This window comes from Pelodiscus sinensis, chromosome 14 (genome assembly GCF_052426305.1).
Source record: "Pelodiscus sinensis isolate ZL-2025 chromosome 14, ASM5242630v1, whole genome shotgun sequence".
NCBI classification, from domain to species: Eukaryota; Metazoa; Chordata; order Testudines; family Trionychidae; genus Pelodiscus; species Pelodiscus sinensis.
In genome coordinates, this window is record NC_143065.1 from 2,584,479 (window position 1) to 2,611,085 (window position 26,607).

Consider the following 26,607-nt stretch of genomic DNA (forward strand, 5'->3'; position numbering starts at 1 on the left):
GTATTTATGCTATGTACTAGCAAATGCTATCCAATACTGAATCAAATTTGCAGCTGGTTAGATAGCTGCACATTATATTAATTCTTATGGTGGGTGTTTTCTGGAATAAGCACAGAGAATCCTCAAATACAGATATTACTTCCTTTGTATAGGGCAAAATGGTATCCACACAGATCAGCTGAGTCTCTTACTCTAACAGAAATGTCAACCACGCTCAGAACTTGTCTCCACATCAAATAACCCGAAGTGGTAAGCAAAAAAAAGTAAGAGGCAGGCAAGGAAAACATCAAATGGGCTACACAGAACAAATATTTCTGTGTGTTCTTTCTGCAGGTTATTCTATTCCACCACCATCAGTAAAATAAACTCAGAATTACAGTAGAAACGCATGACCTTTTATTAACAGTCTAATTATTTCACATTCACAACCTCAGTGCCAAGATTTTGTATTCTGCCTGGCAATTCTACTTTATTCAGTAAGTCATCATCATTGTGAGGCACAAAGGTTTTAGTTTCAATTAAAACAGAACACTGACCTGCTGCAGCTACACCATTAGCAATCTATTGCCTTAAGGGATTTAAGGAAACCCAGGTGCTCAGTCTCTTTTTGAATGCAGATTGATGTTCTATCTTTTCCTTAAATGAAAAAGATTATACTTTTTTTTGGTTTAATGTATCTTTCCATCTGAGATTAACAGCCAAAACCTTTGATCTTACTGTGCACATTAAAAGCACAAAGGTGGTTTCATATTAGAATGGTATTTTTATCTGCATGTTTTAAAAATACACTCACTTCAATAGGTTTTTAAATTTGTAAGCATTTCTTTGGTACATGGCAGTAATTCAGTGAGTGAAATGGTACTACCATGACTTCTGACATCACCATAACTGCCACTCTGCAGTAGCTAAAGGCATTAGTTTCACTTTGACCACTCCAACCAGCATTTCATATCTCACCCTAATTTTTTACATTACAATCTAGCAAAATAATCATGATATAACAGCCTACTATCAACCGAAGCAGTGCATATGGTTAGAAAACAAATGATATAAAAATAAGCTCATTTATAGTTTTTCTACTCTTTAAAACGCTAATGGTATTAATAGTACCTAACATTAAAAATTGCCAAAATTTTAAAGAGATGTGTGTTGTGGAAGATAGCTGTCTTCAGAGCTACTTGCAAGAAATAAGGGCCATTAGGTAAATTCAGAGCAGTTGGTATTGTCAGTAAGGCAGCTTTTTACAGTGGGAAATGAATGTAACAGCTGGACAGGTCCTATACATCATTAATTAGGAACAGCCTTTCAACAGTACATTAAAGTTTTAAACTATTTAAATAGTCAGGGTAAAACAAATACATAGGCATGATTAGTACTCAATCAGGCCCCAAGGCAACTAAACATGGATATCACTAACTAGCATAACACCACTAGTGCTTTCTTAGCCCCCAAATTCTGAAAACTATTCTGTTCTGTTTGTTAAATAGATATTTAGGCAGTTTTTTTAAAGGCATAATATTTACCAACAAGAACAGCAAGCTAGAAATCCTTACTCAAGAAGTGCTTGTACCTTTTTTCAAAGATTAACACCTCACATATTAACCCTACTTCCACCCAGATGCTTATCTGATTAAAGTAATTTACTCAAACTTTAATAATTCTAAAATAAACTCTAGGAAATCTATTTCATGGCCTATACCAAAATAACCTGTGAAAGTGGTTTATTAATTTTAAAATATGGGACCAAAAATTAGCACACAGGTTGCGGGCTTGTATATAAGTATGAGGCCTGGGAAAGCTTTGCCCAAGTTAAAATAAGTAACAGAAAAATAATTTTTACTAGTATCTCTGAGGAAGACTTTTCAAGATGCAAAATAAAATAAAAGATACTAGAATACAGTTGCACATGGAGGGAAGTGCCCTGCTCAGCTTTAAGTTATGTTTCTTCAAAGAAAAAGAATGGGGGAATTCCTAACCAGCTCTTTCCTGCTGCACAACAAAGCGTTTGTGTGTGTGTTTTAAATTGTTTGGAAAACGGGTAAAAAAAATTTGCGCCAATCTGCTTTATCTTTAAAATTAAAAAAACGAACCCAAACCAAATACTGGTGTAAAGCAGCCAAAAGAACACATTTCCTAACTATTCTGTAGTTAAAAAAAACCAAACACAAACACAAAAAACAGAAGTGAGACTTAGAGACTAATAAATAGAGGTGCTACAGGACCTTTTTTTTTTAAAGCTACAGACTAACAAAGCTACCCCTCAGACTTATTCTGTAGCTGAGTTGTGTCAAGGGGGGAAAAAAGCAACTAATTATGTGTTGCAAATTGGACTTTTGTGGCACTACCTCCACTCCTATAAATGGACACATTTAAAGTATGGAGTGGGAGAATAAGATTGTTTATTTTCTGGGAGTAACAGGAAATCAGTCTTATTTTGGGATAGACCAGGGATAGGCAAATACTGGCCCATGGGCAAGATCCAGTTTGCCAGGATTAGCCCCTGGCAGGCCGCCACCACTATATTTACCTGCACCGCCACAAGTATGGGCAATTGCAGCTTCCTTTGGCCGTGGATCACAGTTCCTGGCCCACAGAAGCTACCGGAAGCAGCGTCCCAGCCCACACAGCTTCCATTAGCTGAGAACTGCAGCCGCAGAGGTAAATATAGCGGCAGCGGCCTGCCAGGGGGTAACCCTGGTGAACTGCCACCATTTTATAGCCCACCCTAGACAGAACTGCCCTGCTAATTTATATATTGTCATTTAAGGTTTCTGAATTCAGACTACATTAAAAATGACTTTTTTGTGAAACAAACTCTAAAAATCACTAGTCAGAATATGGAAATTATGTTTACATTAGCGGGTAGTTCATTAATCTATTAAAAATGCATTTCATGGTGCAATTGACTAATACTTCATTCTGATTAAAGGCACTTCTAAGGCTACAATAATATTCTCCACAGTGAACATTTTAAGGTTAACAGTGCATAGTGTCCTGAAGTCAGTTCCTGTGAACTAAAGGCAAGCTCATGACATTGAACAAAGATTTCAATAGTTTCTCTAATGGATAACTGAAGGAAAAAAATTGACACCCACTGCACCAACACAACATACAATACGGAAACCAAGTCACAGAAAGACAGCATGGACACACAAATGTATCCTTGCTAAACCTGTACTGCGAAAAAGTAGTTTGTTCCAATTGCCAGTCAGTAGGTCTACAGTAATGGTAAATTTCTTGGATGTTTGTTTTCACCAATTTAAATTTGCTAATCTGTGATGAGATAGATTAGCTTCAGTCAACAGCTGGGAAAACAGACATTGCAAACAAAAAAAAACATGATTAGTGACCAACCCGAACCTTTACATTAGTGAGAGAAATCGCTGCATCTTATACAATGAATCAGACCTATAAAATATAGAAGAAATCGTTAGAAACCAGACAAGACGTTTACATGACAACTACTGAAAACAAAATTCTGCGATGTGAAGCATATTTTGCTTTGCTTTTAAATATTTGTGCAAAAAAATGTAATATTTGTAAATAAAATTATTACAGCTTCCAATGTCGCAATTAGCAGTGTTAATTTAAGAGAAGACATAATGGTCTGTGATTTCTCCCTCAAATGTTGAAGCATCTTAGTCCTCATTTGCAAGTGTCTCAGTGGACAGCCAGATTTTGGCACCACTTAAAAATTTACTTAATGGTGTTCCCAGAATGCTCCGTCTGCATAGGTTCCCTATTGGAGAAAATGGGAATGAGGAGGAGAGAAAATCTGGGGTCCCAGCCGTGTCATTTAAACCATTTGCTCTGAAGTACATCCTGCTTTGATCCAGTTCTGAACAGTTAGCTTGCAAAGAAGAGCTGCTTTTGTACTGACGAAGGCTCTTGTTTAGCTTGTCTACTTGGTCTGTCAGCACAGAGATTTTATGGAAGGCAGTGATGAAGCCACCATTATTAATTTGGGCCTCAGGAATCCAGCGGAAGTAGCAAAGTTTCCATAGTTTTATGTGTGTTCTAGACAGACCGGGTAGAATTACACCATGCAAATCGACAGGCTTTGAAAACCAGTCTTTGAAATACTGCTCCATGCTATTGGTCTGGCGATCCAGTTGCTGAAGAAAGTCTGGTTTCAGTTTTAGTATCAGTGAATTTCTTCTTGGAAGAAATTCTTGCTCATTGATGATCCCATTCTTTAATGATGGGGGAATTCCTCTTAGCGTTGAGCTGTAGTTTTTCTAAAGAAAAAGATACGAAATAAACTTGGTTAATGTTCCTCTGATATCTGCTGCAGTTGGCAGTATTTTATCTGTGCCTACAATTCTCTGCTGTGGTACTAAGAAATGACTAAATGAGATAACAATGACTGTAAGAGGCTAAGTTGTAAGTTTAATGACTGTGTCGCTTGCACAGCAAATATTTTTTGTAACCGAATTCAATAATATTAAACAGTGGAAACAAAGTAGTAGTTTAAGAAACTATGAAACAATATGAAAAACAGCGTTTATCCAATGCACATTTCTATCCCACCCCAGCTGCAGTGATGCGGAATGACTTATACATACAAGAGAAGTCCAATGGCCCAGCTCTAAAGGGCTATACCTCTAGAAACATTCATTTGAATGCTTTATCTATAGACTAGGAGGACATCAGGCAATAATGGCATTGTAATTAAATTGTTGACATATGAAGTCAACAGGCATTTAATTTCAGTGCAATTTTATTATTACCTTTGTACGTTTAAAAGTTTTGACTGATCCATTTTGTACACATTGTGCACTCTTTCCAATATAGCAGGGGTTGTGAAAGAGCATACGATCTCTTGTTGCAAACTGAAGAGACCAGTCCCAAACAGAAGGAAATTTTAGGCCTTTTTCATCACCCAACTGGATGTTTTTGCTTATAGCAAATTCCTGCAAGAAGGAATATTCAGACATATTAAAAACAAACTAATCTGATTACTTACAAATCTGATCATACAAAATTCTCTATAAATTATTGCATGCTGGCAGAGAGCAGGGGAGCAGGGGTGGCTGCAGACAAAATGTCAAAATATATAGGGCAACCAAGGTGATCACAGCTGGAGGACAGGAGTAATATGCAAGCAGAGCTAAAGTTTAGTGAATAAGAACCACATTTCTCTATTTTTAGCATTTATTTGCTTTTTAAAAATGAAACTTCTACATGTATTTCCATGCGTATGCGTTTGAGAAAACAGGGGCGGGGAGAGGAGAAGAGGGAATCATGAAGAGAACAATGATAAATATTTATAATCTTAATTGTAATTTAAATATATATTTGTGTTGGCATATGTTAGGACTTACTTGCACTGGTCTAAGAGTCATTGATTCTTTTAAGCAGAGTAATGATTGTAGAAGAGTTGCCTGAGAAACACCTCAGGGTTTTTGTCCTACCCTGGGAGATGCAGGTGACAAACTATTCTTTACCCTGCATACACTGTATCCAAGTCATTTGTGTTTGCTTCCTTTGAAGATTGGGATTTATTTAGATATCTACGATAGGCGCTATTTAGGCTTAAGCGCCACTGTTTCTCTTTCTGTCTGAATAGTACTTCATCACTACTACTCAGGCTTTTAGCATTCATTTGTAAAGCTGTCACTGGGTATTTTAAATAAATTATGTGACCATGTCACAAGAGATTTGAGTGTGTCTCTAGCTTTGGGTACCATGCAAGTCACTGTGTCTCATGCAGATGAAAAGAAGGTGCATACTAAACCCATTGCAAGAATGTAGCATTGCAGGTTTCGGATAGGAGTACATAGGAAGGAAACAGTGCGCTTATAAATTAATGGAGATCGCCTAGCTCCTAGAACTGGAGGGGACCGTGAAAGGTCAGAGAGTCCAGTCCCCTGCCTTCACAGCAGGACCAAGTACCATCCCTGACCAATTTTTGCCCCAAATGGCCTCCACAAGGATTGAACTCACAACCCTGGCTTTAGGCAGGCCAATGCTCAAACCACTGAGCTACCCCTCCCCCTAAAATTAATGGAGATCGCCTATCTCCTAGAACCGGAAGGGTCGTCAAGTCCAGTCCCCTGCCTTCACAGCTTGTTAACAACAATGCTCCCATAGAGCATTTTTACCCCACAAACCATTGCCATTTTCAGTCCACGCAGAGAGGATTGCAGACACAATCTGGTGGATACTCATCTTGTGTTGTGTTTTACTCAGCATGTCACTTAAAAGCCATGTTGCAATTGTGCCATCATTTTGAAAAAGTAAATGAACGCCATTTAGTTTTGATTTTGTTCCTTGCCTCCAAGACTCATGTCCTAAGGTCAATTAGGTGATGGTAAAACTTCTTCATACTCACAGTGCTCTGCTTTACTCGCTGGTGAGGGGAGTTGAAAAGAAAGGTGCCAAACAACGAGATCCGTGTACTGTCATACAGTATTGTCAGGTATGCTTCAGAAAACTCAAAGGCCGATGGATACTGCTCTAGCAATTGCCAAACGGAGTCCAGAAACATCAAGAACAAGGGGGACTTGAAAATAAATGGACATAATTATTAGAAGCAACAATCTTTGGCAAAACCTTTCCAACTTGTTATCCCCGACATCTTAATTAGGAAACAACCACATATTTAGTATGCTTCTAAAAGGGAAGAGAAGTTTGGAACGAAACAAAAATCACATAGAAACTATAACACAAATACCAATATCTGCGGTAGGGATGCAAAATCCTGTTTAATCAGTTAACGAGTTAAACTGGTTAATCGCTTAAATTCTGGCAAGGCTAGAGCACCCCTGCTCTCAGCTAGGGTTTCCAGGTAGACCCCGCTAAAAAACCGGACGTCTGTCTGGCGTTGGGGGGGGGGGGGGAGGGAACTAGCGGGAAGCAGAGCTGGGTGGGGGGGGGTGCGCTGTGGGGCTAGATGGGAGGAGGGGGGCAGGAAGCAGAGTTGGCAGGGGTGGGGGAATGTCTGGGGTCCGCGGTACTGGCCAGCAGGAAGAGGGGGCAGGAAGCAGAGCTGGGGGGGGGGGGGGAAATTGGGGCCTGTGGGGCTGGAGGGGAGGAAGGGGGGCAGGAAGCAGAGCTGGCGGGGGGGCCTCCTGGGGCTGGCCGGCAGAAAAGGGGGGCCCAGAGGAAAGGGTCAGGAAGCAGGGCTGGTGGGGGGGGCTCCGTGGGGCTGGCCAGCAGGAAGAGGGAGCAGGAAGCAGAGCTGGGGGGGATCACGGGCCATGGGGCTGGAGGGGAGGATGGGGGGGCCAAAGGAAGGGGGGGCAGGAAGCAGACCTGGCCGGGGGTAAGGGGGTGCAGCCATTGGCCGCAGCCGGAGTCCTTCCGGCCGCTCCCCCAGCAGGCGCTCCCTTTACTTGCCAGCCGAAGCCGGACAGGGGCGAGGGCTGGGCTGGGAGCCACTCCCCCCGCCCAGCTTCTGCTCACAACCAGAGGCTCCCAGCTGGGAGACGAGCCGCGATTGGTGCTGGGAGCCTCTGGTCCCATGCAAAAGCCAGGCCGGGAGGGGAGGGGGGAACAGTGGCTGGGAGTCCGGCCCCACCCCACCGTTGCGCGCGACTACAGGGCTCCCAAAGCCAATTGCGCTCCACCTCCCAGTTGCTCTCCTGCCCCCGGCAAGCTTCCCTCCGGCGCCCCGCCGGAAATTCAGAAAATACCAGACATGGCACATGTCCAGTATTTTCTGAATTTTTCTACTGGACAGACGGTGCGAAAACCGGACACTTGGCAACCCTACTCACAGCATGCTGCTTTGGTCAGGCCAGGCCTACTACAGGTAGGTGCTCCTTTGGCCTGCCGGGCCCTGCTACGTTGAGCAGCCCCCCTGCCCGTAGTGGAGGGAGGGGGAAGGAAGGGCTGCTCCAGCTCCCACTGGTTAACCATTCACATCTCTTACCCAACGTTAGCATTTGACAGAATGTGTGATTAGATCAGTTGGACAAGCCAGGAAACTAGTAACGTAAATGACAGAATGAGTTGATTTCATGTGCTGCTCAGTGAATGTAGGTAGCACAAAGGAGTCACAGCATCAACATCCAGACTGAAATGCCAGTTTTTGAGATTGGGAGTGAGGGGGAGGTCAAGGAATATTTTGAAATCTACAGTTTCTCAGTCTGTATTCGCATACAAACACACAATTAAATTGTTACTTGTACAATGAGAAAAATCTCTCTAACAAAACCACAAGAAGGTTGTGACCCGTAAATTATAGTACTTGGAAAAGGAAGGCCTCTTTCTAACCATATTTAGAAACACTGTAGCCATTTGATAGTATTTCAGTTTAAATTTAGCTTAAAAATGTGTTTTTACCCAGCAAACAAAACAAATGGCCCATATTTGCTGAACTACAAAGGAAGGAAAGATTGATGGGTTCTTTTTAATTGCGCTCTGTAGCCTTAATTACTAGAATTTGCTCAGAGCAGCCACTCCAAATCTTTGTAATAATTGTTTGGGTTGAAGATGATTACGGTGAGCTTAACATCCCTGGAGCAGTTTAAACCAATGTTTCTTAAACTGGTGTTCCATGAACAACTTGCAGGTGTGCCGAGACCTCTTCTTTGTTTTTGTCTTTTTTTGTGCGACAAGATTTTTTTTTTTTGAAGAAAATTTTCATAGGTGTCCCCCACCTACAAAATAATATTCTTGTTTGGTATTCCGTGGTCTCAAAAAGTTTAAGAAACACTGGTTTAAGCTACCTAAAAATCTAACTGAATACTTCTCTCTCTTTTTTTTTTTGTTAGTTTAGTAGTTATGGGCTCAGTGCAGGAACCATGTGGTAAAACTGTATGGCTGTGCTATTCAAGAAGTGAAATAGATGTTATAAATGACTCTTTCTGGCATTACATGTATGATTCCATGAGTCATAAAAATGTGATACTTTCTATTAAAAACTTCAATGAGGCCAAAATATATTACAGAAAAAAAACTCCACACACTGGATGCACCCATTAAGGTGGAGAGGAAATTTCAAGAGGTATTTATGCATATTTTTTCAGTTCTAGCAATATTTTAACTAGCTTTTTTCTTTTAGATATTTACTAATTTTTTTTCCACAGGATGACCCAAGAATCATGTAAAAAGATTAATGTTTCATAATTACAAAACACCTTTTTGCCAGATACAGCAATTCGCTGCATGACAAACTATTAGGAAAGTAATGTATGTTTTCTGTCTATAATGCAAAGACTATCTGGAAAGACGTTAACGGTGCTTTTTCTGCTCTTTGTTTTTACAACCTCTCCCAATGTCACCTGCTCTTCTCCCCCATTTTCCATGTTTCCTGAGACTAGGTTATCTTCCTTCCTATTTTTGCCTAGCTGCCCTATTTCCTTTGCGGTTCGTGCTTGGCAGCTCTAGCCGCAAAAGGTATTTTAGTTTTAATCACTGAGGGTATTTTATTTTTACTCTACTTAAGTACCACCCCAAAAACGGTTAGGCTGCCTCCTCTTTTTCCCAGTTGCTTTTATAGTCCACTGTTCTCTTCCTTGCAGCGAAGAGCCTGGAAACCTGTAGAAACCACCAAAACCAGGGACCATGTTGCCATCCATCAATTTATGAACCATCACCAAATGCACCATAGACTGCAATTTGACTATATATGTTGCTTGACATGCTTCTCTAGCATTGTGGTAACTGAAACTGTAACCACATACTGGTCTGGCTTTGTATTTAAAAAGGAGGGTGGGGTTGAACTGGTGCTGTTGAAAAGAGGCTCCTGATATGCTCACTGGGCCAAAGTCTTGGGACCCAGTGGTTTAATTATTGTAAAATATGGGATAAGAGAGACTTGAAAAGGCTTATTCTAATGCAATTGTGACATCAATTTCAACACTGATACAATGATTCTTATACAACAGCTGAGGATCACAAGGAGAGTCATTTGATTAATAACTTTTTAAAAAATAGATTATCTTTCTGTCTTCAGAAAATACTGAAAAAATTCACATTAAGATTCTAGATATTCGCTTATGGGTGTTGCATAAAGCCTCAGCCCAAGCTACTACTCGATTTTACACATGATTTTCTGGAAATTCACTAAACTGTAAGCTCCTGCCAACACATGACTAGAGACTGACAAAAACTCCTGCACTGCTCTGTGTGTGTGTGGGGGGGGGGGGGGGGGGGGAGGAGATGCGGGAGGGGGGAAAGAGAACAATGGTTTTCTAAATCACTTCAATTGTTAATTTGTAAATGATTCCCTGAAGCTTTGTAACTATTTCAGCTATATTGCCTTTTAAACTCTGCAACTCATTGTAAGTTTTGTAAAACCTTGCAACTTTGTAGCTTTTTGTAACTTTCATCCACTTTGCGTATAGCTTGCTCTAAACTGCATTCTCCCCTGAGATTTGAGAGAGTGAGAATGTGGTGGGTGAGAGTGAGAGAGGGGACGCTATTGTGTGTCTGGGATTAGAAACTGCAAGGCTGAGCACATGGAGCCTGATGATGAGTCATTAGACCTGCTGGATCAAGGAAAGTCTGAGCATACTCCCTGGTGAGGAATGTGGCTGAGTCACAGGAGTTGTACAGGAGCAATAAAAGGAGAGAGCACGTGGGCAGAAGCCCTCTTTCTGAGAAGCTCCTCTTTCTGCAGCCAGAAGCTCTCTTTCTTTCCTGACCAGCTCCCCAGCCATGATCAGCAAACAGACCCTCCAGGTGCAACATGCCTTGGCTCCTTCTGCAACCCATATGCCTGTGTAAGTGTGTGAGTGCTTGAGGACAGGAATGAAGGAAAGAAGGAAAGTGTATGTGCAGGGCCGGCTTTAGCATGCGCGGGGCCCGATTCTGGGAGCAGCACCGCGCATGTGCCGCGCACCCAGGGTGGCCCCGCGCATGCGTCGTGCGTCCCAGACGGCACTGCGTATGAGTCGCACGCCGGGGGGGGTCACGTACCTGGGAGCAGGGCCCCCTTAGGTGTGGGGCCCCATTCCGGAGAATTGGCCTACAGCCAGCCCTGTGTATGTGCGTGTGTTAGTGTGTGAGAGAGATAGCTGGTTCCCCTTTTAGTGGCAGCTCTATCCTCTTTAGTTTAACCATATAGTGGAGTGTTAATTCCTCAATCAATAAATCCAAAGTAGTGTAACCCTGTGTGGTCACCAGTGGAAATTTTTGGGTAACAATGGGGTCAAGTAATTTCACCGTATTCATGAGATTTAGCTGTCAATACAACATAGTTACCTCTTTGTCAGCTCTTTTTAAGTGGTTACACCTATCTAGAAACTGATATCCTGCCATGACCCACTCCTTCTGTATTAGGCTCTGAAATCCAACAATTGTCCGAAAATAGGGATCCAGCATTACTTGAATGAGGGAGGCTACAAAACAGCTCAGGTCCCGTCCTTCGTCCTCTATGGAAGACATGAAGAGCATTTGAATATATAGATGCATATGCAATTAAAGAGGTCAGAAGAAAAAAATTGGCAATTTCAAAATACAACTATCTTGAAACTATTGTGTTTCAATAAAGTCACACTATAGTTAAGATTCTCAAATATATACAGCACTGATATGTGAATAACCCTTAGTAAAGAATAACCTGTTAAGTGTTTGTCCAAAAAACTGGACGCCTACCATTTGAGATAGGCTGAACTGGAGGGAGCTCAAATTAGTGAAATGCTCCAAGTGCTCTTTCCAACTTAGAGGTAGTCTGAATTGGTACCATTGCTACCTCCAGAAGGAATTTCAGAGTCAACTAATCAGCACTGCCGAACACAAGTAATTTTTAGAAATGGTCATTCTCCAGATAATGAGCTGAGGCAAAAATCACAGTTGAATAGATAATATAGCTAGAGTGGACAGTCATTCTGCTCTACAAAGTCATTGGTCTACGTTCTTAATTTGATCACATCAAATGTGCGTTATCAGAAAAAAGGGGGGATAGTACCATGTGCTACTATTACAGTCCAGGTACATAATCAATTATAGGGAGGAAATTGTATTAAATGAAAATACTTTAATTCACTGCCTTTCGACACATCAGTAAAGTATACAAAGGACAAATATAGTTTACCAAATCACGCTTCCAACCGAACAATCACAACAATTATACATGTTACGCAATTATGTTACCTTGCAGAACTACGGATACATGCTTACTGTCCAGCATATACACAAGTTCAGCTGAATGCTTAAGGAATGACCTAGACAAAAGAAAAAGTGATTTAATCTAACAAAACTACAGAAACGGCACATTCTAAAAAATGAGGATGGGATTTTCAAAACTATGTTCTTTAGGAGCACAAGTGTCACAGACTTTCATAGGAATTCATGCTTCTAAGTTAAAATCTAATACATACTCAAGAAATAGGAAAACTTCAACTGTTCCCAATAGGGCACTAGTACCACAGAAATGCCTCTTTAGTGCCCATTACTGTACTGATCCTATACATATTTAGCACACAAGTCCCACTGAAATTGTTAACATTCACTGACGTCTCTGCAGAAGTAAGCCTATATCACACACTGTGTGTGAGACTCTTTTGAATCCCTATATATTTCTCTCTCACTTTACAATTTACAAAGACCATCTGTATTTGTTTTACTGCATATTTACATTAATTTTTCATCAAGCACACACTATAAATGATTACTTTCTGGTCATAATAATAAAAATAATGGAGATTGCCTATCTCCTAGAACTGGAAGGGACCCTGCAAGGTCATTGAGTCCAGTCCCCTGCCTCCACAGCAGGACCAAGTACCATCCCTAATGAATTTTTGCCCCAAATCCCTAAATGGCCTCTGCAAGGATTGAACTCACAACCCTGGGTTTAGCAGGCCAATGCTCAAACCACTGAGCTATCCCTCCCCCCCAATATTGGTACGTACCTGACATACTCTAGCCAATGAGTATTTTCTAGTAAAGATAACCATTTCTCTTCCATTTCTTCAAAAGGTTCTGCAGCGAGAAGAGTGAGAATGTCTGGATGCATTTTTAAATAGCCATTTACTTTAGCTAGTTTTGTTAGCAAGTTAAACCAATAGCTATGCAGCCCATCATTTTCCACAAGATTAAGTCTGTAGTTGAAGGCATGTGGTACCATCACTCCTCAGAAAAGCACAGACTATTTTATGCGTGTACTTCATGCATGTGTATACCCCAGGTCTCAAACTGAATGTAGAGAATTTAGATTTACACATGCTATATAATAATATACACACAGGAATGCACTTTATATAGAATTTCAATTCCAGGCAAGTTAGTAGTTTCCTTCTGACACACTGCTTTCTTGAAACCATATCCCCCAATGTCACAATAAATAAATAAATAAATAAATAAATAAAGGCAGCGCACTGGAAGGATTTTGATACGACCACCTACCATTAACACATAATTGTTTAAGTTTGATAAATGCAGCCTGGATTTCCTGGATATTGGGCAGGCACTTGTCCAAATCTGACTTGTAAACATCACTTCTTTGTGGATGACTTCGAGTTATTGCATTACAAATCCTAAAAAAAACAAACCAAAAAACCCACCCAAAACTGTATTATTGGACACGGAGGAATACTTTTCAAATTAAATTCCTTAGGGAAGTGAAAGCAACTAAAAGCATTTAAAAATAGATGTCCTGTTTCCTACTTTTAAAGATTTCCTTGTATTTAATAGGCAATTAGCTTACATAGCAAAACTATGTGCTCAAGCGGCTAAATGGAAGAGCATAGGCATCTGATTAGCATTCATGCATTTTTAGTCATATGGAGTGCTATGTGAAGGCAGAATTGTTAACATACATTTCAGAAACATTCAGTTCCCATTATTGTTGAGACATGAGCAAAATTAATTTGAAAAACTGAAAACAGTATATTGTTTAAAGATCTACAGGAAACCCTATTATACCAAGCAGTGCACAAGTAGTAAGCAACAAAGCCTTCAGGTGGTATGGAACTAGGTAGTATTTCTTGCAACATATTAATCTAGCATATATGAGGAGACCTTGCCTAGTGGTCTGTGAACACGTCTGGAAGCCTAAATGTCTCAGCTGAATCCCTATTCTGACACCAACTTTTCCTATAGTCTTGAGAAAGCTACATAACCTATAATCTTTTACAGACAGGGAAACTGAAGCAAATAACGTAAGTGTTAGGTAATGTTGAAGATGAAAATCAATTATTCAAGTATTATGACTATCACTAGATAACCGAATCCTGACATAGGAAGTAAAAGTTTGAGGGACATTATATCTCAACTAGCCATAAGACGGGATTTTCGGGTCTCTCCTCCACGTCTCTCTCTCTCCTCCTACTACTGCCTCCCCCTCTCTTCCTCTCAGCTCTCCGTGTCTCTCTCTTTCTCTTCTCCTCCCCCTCCTCCCTCTCACTCGGGGAACCGTGGAGCCCAAACGGTAGCTTGTGCCACTTGCTGCCGCACAGCGGACCGGCTGAGTGGTGCAGAAGTTAGCCGAGCGCCCCAGCAGGAGGCAAAGGGGGGCAGGGCGGTGACATTCATGGCCAGGGTGCGGGGCCTGGAACCCTGTCATGCCGCACATCACCGCCCTGCCCCCCTTCGCCTGCCGGTGTGGCGCTCTGCTGACTTCTGCACCACTCAGCCGGGCTGCCGCGGGAGAGCAAGCGGCCATTTGGGCTCCACCACTGCGCTGCTCAGCCGGGCTGGCAAAGTCAGCTGAGCGGCGGGGCGTGACGTACACAGCCAAGCCTCACCCCCGGCCGTGTATGCCACCACTCTGCCTCCCTTTCCCTCCCGCTGTGGCGCTTGACTGACTTCTGCGCCGCTGAGCCAGGCTGCCGTGGAGGAGCAAGCGGTGTGAGCGGCCGTTTGGCCCCATGCTCCCCATGCAGTGTAGGGGTGCTGCATGGGGACCACGGTACCCAAATGGCCACTTGCGCGGCACAGAAGTCAGCTGAGCACCACGGGGAGGCGAAGGATATGACTCAGGCAACAGCCAGCATTTCAGCGTTACAGAGTCACAGACATTGGGCTACTATATATATGACTACAAAAGCTAAGTAACTTATGATCTAAAGAAGTGGTGACCAAACCGGTAGCCATTAGTTGCTAGGGATGTCAACGTGTAGTCCACTACAAGATTAACCAATAAGCTTTGGCTTATCAGTTAATCTTATTAACTACATGCACTCCCTCCCCGCTTGTTGCCTCTGTATCACAGGTGGGGGAACAGGAGAGGAGCTCACGAGGAGCCTGCTTTAAGCTGCCTCGGATAAAGAGGCAGCTATGCGGAGGGTGAAGGGGGCAGGCTGGAGCCAATACACATGGGGAGCTGACTTTTGGCTCGCTGTGCATGCCAGCTCCAGCAACCCACCTGCCCTCTCCCTTGCTGCCTCCTACCAACGCAGTGAGAGGGGGCAGGCAGGAGTTGGTGCTGGGGGATCCGGCTTAAAAGCTGGTTTTCCCCTGCTCCAGCCCCACAGTGCCACCTGCCGCCTCACCCCCGCTACTGCCTCTGCAACAGAGGTTGTTGCAGCCTTTATCCACAGGGCGCTGAGACCCCCCGGGGACAGGGATTGCTGCTGGCCCAGCCTCTGTCTGCGGGAGGTAGAGCAGCCTCTGTCCACACGGAGCTCAGACCCCTCGCAGTCAGGGGCTGCTGCCACAGACAGACCTCTCTCCGTGGTCAGCCTGGGCCGCTGTGGACAGATGGTGCTTCGCAGCAACCTTCCCTATCCCCTCCCTCAACAGCAGCCTCTGTCTGCGGGGAGCTTGGACTGCCCCCATGGACAAGGGCTGCTGCCACCCTGCGCTGCTGCCTCTATCACACCCTGCAGCAGGCAGCTGATCCGCGTAGGGAGCTGGTTTTTAAACCGGCTCCCCTTGTGGACCGGCTCCCACCTGCCACCCTGTGCTACTGCCTCTGATACAGCAGCAGGACAGGGTGGCAGGAGGTGCCAGGAGCACACTGGTTGCCAGCCCTGCTCCTGGGGACTATCAAATAGTCTTGTAACTGATAAAATTTCATGCGGTTACACAACTATTCAATTACATTGTAATGAACATCCCTAGAAACCACATGTGGCTATTTGGCCGGTTGAGTGTGGCTAGTTTTCTACAGAAATGATTGGACACCACAGATCTAAAGTTCATTTTCAGTGTTCAGTATTTAACAAAATATCTATGAAATAAGAGCAGCATATAAAAGTGTACGTCAATAGAGACACTAACTAGAGGCCCAACTGCTTCTTATTTAAATGTATAGCTCTGTATTTCTCTATATATGGCGAACGATTTATAATTAAGTGCAGTAAAAATAAACTAACCGTTGCAACAGAAGGTATACAAAGTCTCCGAAAAAATTAAAACAGACCAAATAAAAGATCTAGCCAGTTGGTGCGACACTTTGCAATGTAGTAAGGGCTTAGTCCTTACAGACAGAGCCCTGCATAGATACAAAATTTTGTATCTGCAAAAATGATCCACGGAATCCGCATTCACATCCACGAATGAGGATACCCGTGGGTATAAAGCAGATAGCTGCAGATTTGCAGGCTCAATTTACCAAAGAGCTTAGATGCCTGTCATTTTCAGCACCTAAAACCCAGAATCAGGTTTCACTAGATTCAAAAAACCATGCTCAGCAGCCTACACTCACTCGGTCACTTACTTTTTTGCATTTAATGTTACAATGCCTCTGAATGTCTGGTATCTGGACATTTAAGGCCAAGCACAATGCAATAACTGGGGAAATACAGGTGTTCCATTACCTAACTCCTTATATGGCCTGATCTAATAAGGGTGCTCATAGCTCACCTACCCCACTGGGTGCCTATAGATGAGCTTACTAAAAATGGTGTGGGGAGGGGAGGAGGAGCTCCCTTAAATTTAGCCCAATGGTTGGGGTTGTCTTGTGGGATATTAGAGACCTTTGGTTCAAGTACCCCCTCCTCCTGAGTGGGAGGAGGGATTTGAAATGGAATCTGCAAGTTATCTGAGTGGGCTACAGGATATTCTGATTTGGGGCTCCCTCATCACAAGTACGAAGTACTGCTAAGTATCCCATATCGGCACTATTTGCCTCTCATTATACATGTCGGGTTAAAAAATTATGCTTATTGTTTACCTTTGATCTATTTTTCTTTGTTGCAATACATCTTTAATGTTGGCCATTCTCACAAGAGCACTCCCATTCGAGTGATTCCAGCACCAAAACTAACAAAGACAGACAAACTGTTAATATTGCTTAACAAGATGAGTATCTACATATAATACACAAAACATATTCACTCATATCACTGTCGTGAACACTGCCCAATAATAATGATCAGCAACAGAATAAAGTTCATACTTACTGGCATTCGTCGCCCAATAAAAGAGTACGAATAGAGCTTTAGATCTTGATCTGCTAAGGAAGATGGGACTACAAAGTATTCTGGAAGGCTGGGGAGAGAGGGGAGATACAAACACAAATAGTTATCTTTTTTCATGTGCTTTATCTAGTTTTCTGGAAATAAAAAGGTTGCAATCTAGAAGACATAACAAGGAATATTAGCGCAGAATAACAATCCATGTTAATTGGGTTACGTTTGATCACAGTGTAGCAATAGTCATTCATGATACTAGTACTTCTGGTATTTTCCTGGAGGGGCCACACACACTTTTAGGTCCCAGCCTTGCAATGACTTGGATAGCAGGAGGCAAAACAAAAGATACAACCTTTGCATTCTGTCCTTGGCTGCAGCGGTGTATGTATACGGGGAAAGGACAAAGGGGGACATACATCTCCTCTCCTCCAACCAAAATATCTAAATGCATGTCAAAAAAAAAAAAAAAATGACCCAAACAGGAAGTTAAATCCAGAGTACCACTTGCTGCACTGGTAGTTTACCTGTCTTAGGGCGTGTCTAGACTACAGGATTTTTAAAAAAAAAAAAAAAAATTGGCCTTTTTTCGAAAAAACTTCCTCTGTGTCCAGACTGCTGCCATGTTCTTTCGAAAGTAAATCGAAAGAACGCAGCAGTTTTTTCAATCGCGGAAAACCTCGTTTTACGAGGAAGAATGCCTTTTTTCAAAAGTGCTCTTTCGAAAAAAAGCGCTATGTAATGCAAACTGTACTTTTTCCAAAGAGAGCATCCAGACTGCCTGGCTACGTCTACATTGGCCCCTTTTCCGGAAGGGGCATGTTAATTTCAGCGATCGTAATAGGGAAATCCGCTTTGAAGTAGGAATAAGATCCTCCGGAAAAGGGCGCTTTTTCCGGAGGATCGGGGCCAGTGTAGACGCTCTTTTCCGGCTTTTCTAAAAGCCGGAAAAAAGCGGCGGACATTTTTATTTAAATGCCGCGGGGGATATTTAAATCCCCCACGGATTTCCCTACTACGATCGCTGAAATTAACATGCCCCTTCCGGAAAAGGGGCCAATGTAGACGAGCCCCCTGGGTGCTCTCTTTCAAAAAAGTGGCTTGCTTTTTCCAAAGTACTGGTTATATTCTAGACCAGTGTTTCTCAAACTGTGCTCTGTGGAGCCCCAGGGCTCCGTGAGACATCTTCAGGGGCTCTGCGAGGTTGACAAACTGGAAACATCAATAGGTACCACACATACAATCAGTGGACAGCTGGGGCTCCAGAGCCCAAAAAGTTTGAGAACCGCTGGTCTAGATGCTCTTTTTTGAAAGAGGCTTGCAGTCTAGACGTAGCCTAGGTGCTGTAATGAACCAGCCAACAGTGCTAAATGATTATCTATGTCTATGAGGGAAGACAAAGAATTGGGCTTGTTTAGTTTGGAAAGGAGAAGACTGAGAGGGGACATAATAGCGATTTTCAAGTATCTAAAAGGGGGTTTAGGTTTGGACATTGGGAAAAACTTCCTGGCAGGGTGGTTAAACACTGGAATAAATTGCCTAGGGAGGTTGTGGAATCTCCAACACTGGCGATACTTAAGAGCAGGTTCTATCAGGGATGATCTAGATGGTGCTTGGTCCTGCTGTGAGGGAAGGGGACTGGACTTGATGATCTATCGAGGTCTTGTCCAGTTCTAGTGTTCTATGATTCTATCCTATCCCACCAGGGGATCTGATATTCAAGTGTGGCAATTCATGAATGGTGCATATAAATTAGTGTGTAGAGAAGCACTTCAGCTGCAACAGTCAGTATTGATCAAACTGATCTCATTATTTTGTTTCATGTTATAAAACTTCAAATTTTGCTAATTTTTCTTTTACAGGCATGCACCTTTGTGTTAGTTTACACTACAATAAAAGCTTATACCACAAGGCTAAGAACCGTAAAGAATACAGTAAAAACAAACTGATTTTTTTTGTCACTTAATTTGATATGAATGTGTTAGTCAGCTAGAGAAGGGTTGGGGAACCCAAGGCCCAGGGGCCACATGTGGCCCCTGGGTTTCCTGGATCTGGCCCCTGAGGCTTAGGGTCACCCCCGGCACTGGGGAGCACATGCTGGCACTCCATCCCTCCTCCCCCACAGCCCGTGACTGATTTTTCTGCGGGTCAGCAGCCCCTGACACAAAAAAGGTTCCCACCCCAGAGCTAGGAGATACACAAGAGACTCAAGTTGCTCCAACTCTGGGAGCATCTCTTCAAGGAGTCTGCCTCAGATATCTTTATAGGTATTTTTTTTTACAAATGCTCATCTCTTATCAGAATACATCTGGTTTTGCCCCCAAAAAGAATATCTGATCTGTTGTGGGACTGCTAGAACACCAAAGTGATCCCAGAGTCAAATTTTCTTGATTTTCTTTTTTCAGTCTTTGTTTAAACTTACCAAGTAGATATCATGTAACCTTCATTGACTGAACAAACTCTCCATTCTGAGGCACCTGTTCTTTTGATCTCTCTATCCCAATCAGAGTACGTTTCAAATAAAGGCGTCTGCTGACCGCTGCCACTGCCCCCACCTCCTGGGTCTATTCCATTTACTGTTGCTAGGAAAAGGAAAATAATCAATGCAAGATTTTTAAGAACATCCTTTCAACTAAAACATATCAACACTATACCCAGATAATAATAATTGCCTACTAAATACACGACTTTTTTTTTTAAAGGGAATTCTATATTAAAAGTTAGAAGTTTTTATTCTTGTAGTTCAGTTACCATCTGCCACTAAAAGTAAAGATTCCAAGAATGGATTGACTGATTCCAGGTCAGGACTGCCTTGTCTTCCCTTCCACAGTTTTAACATTTTTCTTCAGGGGTTGCTTTCTAGGCAAACTATTACATACAGATAGAAGAGGTGGGAAAGGCTTTTTTTTTTGTATTAATACAAAGACTAGGCTAAAATACTCAGTTAAACTCAGCTGTTCTCTCGTTATATGGTACAAAGATGGTTAACCATGCTAAGTGGAATTATAGTACATTTTGTTTTGTGAAACTTTGAGTTAATTTTATTTTAACAGTAAACAAATTACAGAAATTTAGCCGCAGTCTTAAAACACGATCCATGTGTGAAGCCTCTTTTGCTGACAGTGGGAGTCTGCAAGGACATAAGGCTCTGTACAAGCAGGTCAGATGGCAGGATTATGGCCATATCATTGCCCCTATAAATCTTCACCTGCTGTTTATAGACCAACAATTTAATCTTTTCAGTGGTACTGAAGCACACTCTCGTTTTATGCTTTCCAAAATAAACCTATATAAAAAATCAGAGTAGACATGGTATTAATGCTCCAAACACCACCCAGTATACAGTTATTTAAATGGGGCAAAGCTTCAATCCTTTATCACATCTCCTATTACCTACGTAAATACAAATTTCCAGTGTAACAATCACCACAGTAAGAGAGGGGAGAAATAGAGATTATACCCTGGAGAAATGGCACCTCAAAAGATAATTTAATTGTTTTCTTTTTTGTTGGTTTCCAGCTGGTTTAAAGATATTTACATTAGAATTTAACATGGAAAAAGTTAAATTCAAGAAAGCAGCCTCTTTAAATTTCGCTCATCATAAAAATAATGCTGATGCCCAGATAATTTGTTTATGCTTCCACTTTATTTCCTAAGTATATTATAAAATAAATAGGACATGGACAAGTCCTGCAGATCTGATCTAGTTTCAGAGTAGGTCACAAATGAAGTTTAATTTGATAATCTCATTTTATCATCTGTGCACATCACAAAAATCATATTGCATAGATTTATAGCAGGAGTGAGAGTCTCCGTCCAGTGGTCCCAGAAGCGGAAGAGCAGGCTAGGTACTGATGTGCAACGACAAAACCCTGCTAGGAAGTTTACCAAAATGTTAAGCCAGTTCTATTAGTCCAATATTTTTAAAATCTCTATATTCATTCATGCATTAAAGACAAAACATAAAACATTGGGAATCCTGCAAAAGATCTGAAATCAAATTTTCAAAGGTAATTAGGTGTAATTACCAGATTTTCAAAGGTAATTTTAGGTGTCCCAGCATAACCAGTTACTGAGATTTTCAAAAATCTCTTAAGAGTTGGGCACCTATCCTGCTAATGCATTTAGGAATCTGGCCCTTTACTCCAAATATTTTTTTTCCAGGGGGAAGGGAGGTTTGGGAAGGGAATTAGGGGAACTTCAACTTTTATCTGAATTCAGAATAGTGAAGTATATATGCATGCAATAATTTGCTTCTCCCTCCCTCTTTCAGGGAAGTTGGAAAAAAAAATTCTCAGTGGTGGATTTTTTCTGCTGTTTTTTCACAATAGGAATTACTAATACTATCAATACTTGGGGTAAAAAGGCACTGGGAAGAAAACGCAACGCCATGTTCTTCCATGCAAAAGCACAGTGAAAAGGAAGAAATAAATGGACAAATACTGCAGCTTCCACAGTTCATGGGACTGGCAGGAGTACTGAGTGGGTAGAATGCAGTGCTAGAGAAGGGACCAGAGCGCTAAAGAATCCCTGCCATGACCACACCTTGCTATACAGTGGGATTTCCCCCCCTAACCAGCCACCACTTCCGTGCAGCAAGATCACTGTCTCTGGTTCAATCTAACTCTAAAGGAGCAACATTCACACACTGCAGGTTTTACCCCTTTTGTACAGCTCTTCCACTGGTCTCTTCCTTTCCCATGTGGCACATGGATACTTGCTGGATGGAGTAAAAAAGCAGCTCTATGGAGGCGGTAGTGGACCCAGCATTTTGTCCGTCTGTCTCTGTCTCTACACTTCCCAAACTTGCTAACTATTGCACTAAGAAGCTGGAGGAAGAAATTGGACCTTAATTAAGTCCCTTTTCATATAAATTGCCCATTTTCAAGTATCTACAACTAGGACCTTTGACATATTTGTGCATGCACACTGGACTCAATGCAGGCACATACAGAAATAAGCATCTTTTAAACATGCTTGAAAATTTGGAGCTGTAATTTCACAACATTCTTCTGTAGTAGGCTGTTCATTTGTTGTGACTGCAAATGGCAGAGTAAATAAAAGTTTCAATGCAACTGAAACACATCTACAGCACTTTCCATTTTTGCAGGCTTATTGTGATGGAATTTGTAGCTGTTAGCTGTGTATTGGCTGGGGAGCACTAAGCAAAGACTTTGCAGTGTTAAACTAAAAACCAAGTTCCAAAGGCATCTTTTCCAAGCTTACCTAACTGACAAGATTCAGTTGGAGACTGGCCTTGAGCAGAGGGTGTGCTCCAACTCAGCAGGGGTGGTAGAAGATTTGAGTGGGAGGCTATACCTAGTAAGCCTCTAGGAAAGGAGGTATGGAGTCCCAAGTTGCACAAATCCTCCTGCAATACCACCAGAAGAGACACTTATTCCCGACAGAAGGGCAGGTGAACAAACCTGCCTGAAGGGGGATTATCTAGGTGCCCAGAGTATCAATATAGATGCATACTAGAATGATTCAAGGGTGGAATGGGAGATAATGGCACTCATGCTAGTACGGATAGTTTTGTTTTGAATAAAGATAAGATTGTTTTGTTTCTGATAATAAATTACCATCTCACTGATTAATTTATACACAGAAAGTAAGGAATGCTCAGGTACATTGTAAATCAATGTAAGTCATCTTCCAGGGCAAACTTCAAAACACTCTTGTCATTGCTTTTGGCTAAAAGTAAGCAACCTTATTAATATTAGAACTCATGCACATACTAAAGAATGGACAAATATTTACATGGTTACCTGGATTATGATACTTTTCCCCAACAAATTCAAATGCAAAGAGGAGCTGAAGATCTGTTGGCTGGGAATAATGTGCTATTGCAAGGCACACCTAGAAAAAAAAATTATTTTTTTTTACTGTTCAGAATTATTGAATATAAAAGTATTCTAGTGTAACAATCAAAATATCTGTGGAAGAAAAGGATTGATTACCAGGAATGATGGCACTGTAACCATATAACAGAAGGCAAATTTAAAAAACCAGTCTGACGTATTTCAAGATTTGACCCAAAAGACAGACATGATATATTTTGGTATTTGGTTAAATTGGCTAATTTGCTGGAAAGTGATTTATCAGCCAAGACAGGTGAATTTTGGACCTTCCACCAATACTGCCTCAAAGTTAGACTGATTTAATTTTTAGCAGAAAGGTTAGCCAGCTGTAGGACTCCCCCCCCCCCCCTCCAAATTCTCTATATAGACAACAACACATTGGATGTGAGCTACTCTGCTGGAATTTCTATGTCCAAACAGGAGAGAAAGGAGCACAATGGGGTTCCACTCTTGGTTGATCCTTAGACACTACAAAAACACAAATACAATAAAAAAAGAAAATAAATACAAAAGTCTTGCATATCAGAACCCAACCCTCACATTATTTCTTCAAACAGCAGCCTCCCATTATTACTTCTAACGCCTGCCGGAGTTATGTCAACACTGCAGCAAAATAAATCCCATTAATTGATGCAAGGGACAGATGACTCCAAGGCTTTTGGAGAAGAAGTAAAGGAATTATCAAGGAATAAGGAATGGCCAAATCTCCATTATGATGTGGGTGCTCTTCTTCCTAATTACTTGTTTTGTTTTTCACACGTGCTAAACACTTCAAGTTTCCCATAAACTCACAATTTCAACCTCTCTGAAAAAAATCAAGGTATTGTATTATTTAGACCAGACAAGAGGATTTATAGTTAGTTTGATAGATCAGTAAATGATGTCTCTCTCATTCCCTATGTGGTCTTGAAAATAATGAGAGCTAGATTTCAGCCTAATGATAACTTTGGGTCTTGCCCTTAGAAATTCCACCTCTAGCAGAATGCGATTTAATCAGACAAGGAAACACCTGCTTTACCATATAAGACTGCCAGCGCGTCCCAACATGTTTTCTAAGAACAAGAGAGTGATTAGAATACACCGTGCTGAGTCACTTCCCCTGCCCTAAGATGGGTACTACTTCAGAGCATCAAAACTGTAGAACAATTATTTCCTCAACACCGCAGCATAAAAAGTTGTTTCTACAACATCAGAAGTTAATGTGACAGAAGGCAGGACGCTTACTAAGTTAAGGCTACACACAATTCAAAACACAAAATACAAGTATTTGTGTTTACACATGAATAGTACCAATGAACTCAAGGGGAATTTTCATATAAGTTGAGAAAGTTCTAAGCATCCAGGAGCAGGCCCTAAATTTCAATTGTAATTTATCTCTTTCATTCTTTAGCTCCAAAACTTGGTACCCAACATGGATAAAACAAACTGTTTTCCTTTTGATCAGAATGGACAGAAGTAAACAGTAAAGGCCAAATCTTAGGAATGAAGCAAAGCCCTTAAAATCCACCTTTTATAGTCAATAAACGTAGTTCTTGTTTATAACAGAATCCCGTTTGTACAATCCATAATGGGGAAGGGGGAGCAGACTGTGCGTACCTTCATCCACACTAAGGGAAGAGGCAGATTTCACAACATACTTTGCGTCTGCACTCCAAGGGGGATGGACACCCGAGTGCTAGAGCAAGTCCCTTAAGAGGAGTCTCTCCAGAGTTGATCTCAGTCTCTGTGGTTCTGCATTTGGGTGCAGCCCTATGTGCTCCCTAGAGGAAGCTTAATAGCCTGGCTCCACAAGACAGGCAGAAAGGGTGTCCAGGCCACAACAGGCAGATTTCGTGGTATCTCAGCACATCATGTGGTGTCCCAAGGGGGGCAAGTTGTCACAATATTTAATGAGGTTTTCATATACAGTGAAGCAAACAACTGGAACATACAAGACAACAACTGCCAATTCAGGCTCTGATTCTGTAATATGATCTGACAAGGTGGACTGCTGTATCAATATGGACCCCCAATGAAACAAATCGCCTTGTGCTGATCATAGTACAGAGCCATGGTGTCCAGCATGCTAGCCACGTTCGGCTAGTTTAGTGTGGCTAGTTCGCTATAATTCAGAACTGGTTGGACACCACGGGTTTAGAGGCATGGCCTTTCTTTCTTCCATGTAAATTTTAACATTTTATTCTGAAATTAACAGCCTATCAAGGAACATTTTATTTGCTGACAAGCACTAAAGTCACAATCGTACTCTATTTATTCCTGGCTATGCAATTCCATATAGTAGCGCTATTGTCTGGGACTTTAAAGACAAGCAAATTCCACAGTGCTCAGCAGAAAGCTGTAAGAATCTGAAAGCACAAACTGGAGAACAAAGATGTTTTACAGTAAGTATTCTTGTGCCAAACTGATAAACATTCAGTATTTTTGCCAACTGAATTGCACAAAAGCAAAGATATTTAGAAACATTATTCAAAAACCAGAACAGTTTTTGTTTGTAGGAGAAATCACTGATTAAAAAGTAAAAATAATGGACTTAATTGCCTCTATTAGTGCTCATGCTTGCAAATTGCATCTCCCTGGACTAGCAGTTCCCCAAGAGCAATTCCACATTTTGGAAATGCAGGTGATGTTTGCACTGCAACCCTCTGTACCAGGTTTCTAGTAGCTCTATTTTAAGATCTAAAGGAAGCTGCTGGAGGCATGTACCAGACAAGCACCTCCCCTGGTTGTGTAGTCATTCAACTCCCCAGGCCACACCACTGGCTTTTATGGTTGCAGTCTCAGGTACGGGACAGTCTTGGCACTGCAACTGTCCACTCAAGGAAGAGCTTTGCCAATGGAAAGACATGTAACAAGAACTAAATCATGTTCCATAAATATAGTTTATTAATGTTCCATATTTGCAAATGTTCTCTTGGCATAGTGAAATAAACACCCTCTTGACCCCAATATACACCTACAGGCAGTCCCCGAGTTACGCGGATCCGACATAGGTCGGATCCGCAGTTAAGAACGGGGATTTTCTTGCCCCGGAGGACTGGAGCGGCGGGACACCTGGTCCCGCCGCCCGCCTCCTTCGGGGCGAGAAAAGCTGCTCCCCGTCTCCCTGGTCTGCTGGGGGAGCCAGCAGACCAGGGAGACGGGGAGCAAAGCAGCGGAGGACCCGGGCCGGACCCGCGGCGCTGATCTGGAAGCGTCGCGGGTCCGGCCCCGGGTCCTCCGCCGCTTTGCTCAGCGTCTCCCTGGTCTGCTGGGGGGGGGGGGGGGGGGCGGAGGACAACGACGCAGCTAGTGCCCCCCCACCAGCAGACCAGGGAGACGTGGAGCAAAGCCCGGGGCCTGTGGTAGAGCGGGGGGGTGCTGCCGGTTGGTCCCGCAGCACCGCTCCTTGGCGCTACTGGACCAACCCGGCAGCACCCCAGCTGCTCTGCCCCAGGAGTCCTGATTCAGCCGCTGCTGATCAGTTTCAGCAGTGGCTGAATCAGGACTCCTGGGGCAGAGCA

General features: G+C 42.3%; 1 protein-coding gene across 2 annotated transcripts in view; it reads right to left on the reverse strand.

Annotated features, from left to right (window-relative positions):
* Positions 1-373: 373 nt before the first annotated feature.
* The window catches only part of MTMR10 (myotubularin related protein 10), a 63,520-nt gene continuing 37,286 nt past the window's right edge, over positions 374-26,607 (reverse strand). For both annotated transcript variants that reach the window (XM_075897712.2, XM_075897713.2), the window contains exons 6-16: positions 23,015-23,105; positions 19,669-19,828; positions 17,238-17,325; positions 17,009-17,097; positions 13,297-13,427; positions 12,804-12,873; positions 12,046-12,116; positions 11,155-11,324; positions 6,335-6,505; positions 4,731-4,913; positions 374-4,238 (exon numbers count right to left, since the gene is read on the reverse strand). In XM_075897712.2, the coding sequence (XP_075753827.2) occupies positions 3,639-4,238; positions 4,731-4,913; positions 6,335-6,505; positions 11,155-11,324; positions 12,046-12,116; positions 12,804-12,873; positions 13,297-13,427; positions 17,009-17,097; positions 17,238-17,325; positions 19,669-19,828; positions 23,015-23,105 (1,824 nt within the window). In that variant the 3' untranslated portion in view covers positions 374-3,638. The remainder of the gene's footprint in view (positions 4,239-4,730; positions 4,914-6,334; positions 6,506-11,154; positions 11,325-12,045; positions 12,117-12,803; positions 12,874-13,296; positions 13,428-17,008; positions 17,098-17,237; positions 17,326-19,668; positions 19,829-23,014; positions 23,106-26,607) is intronic.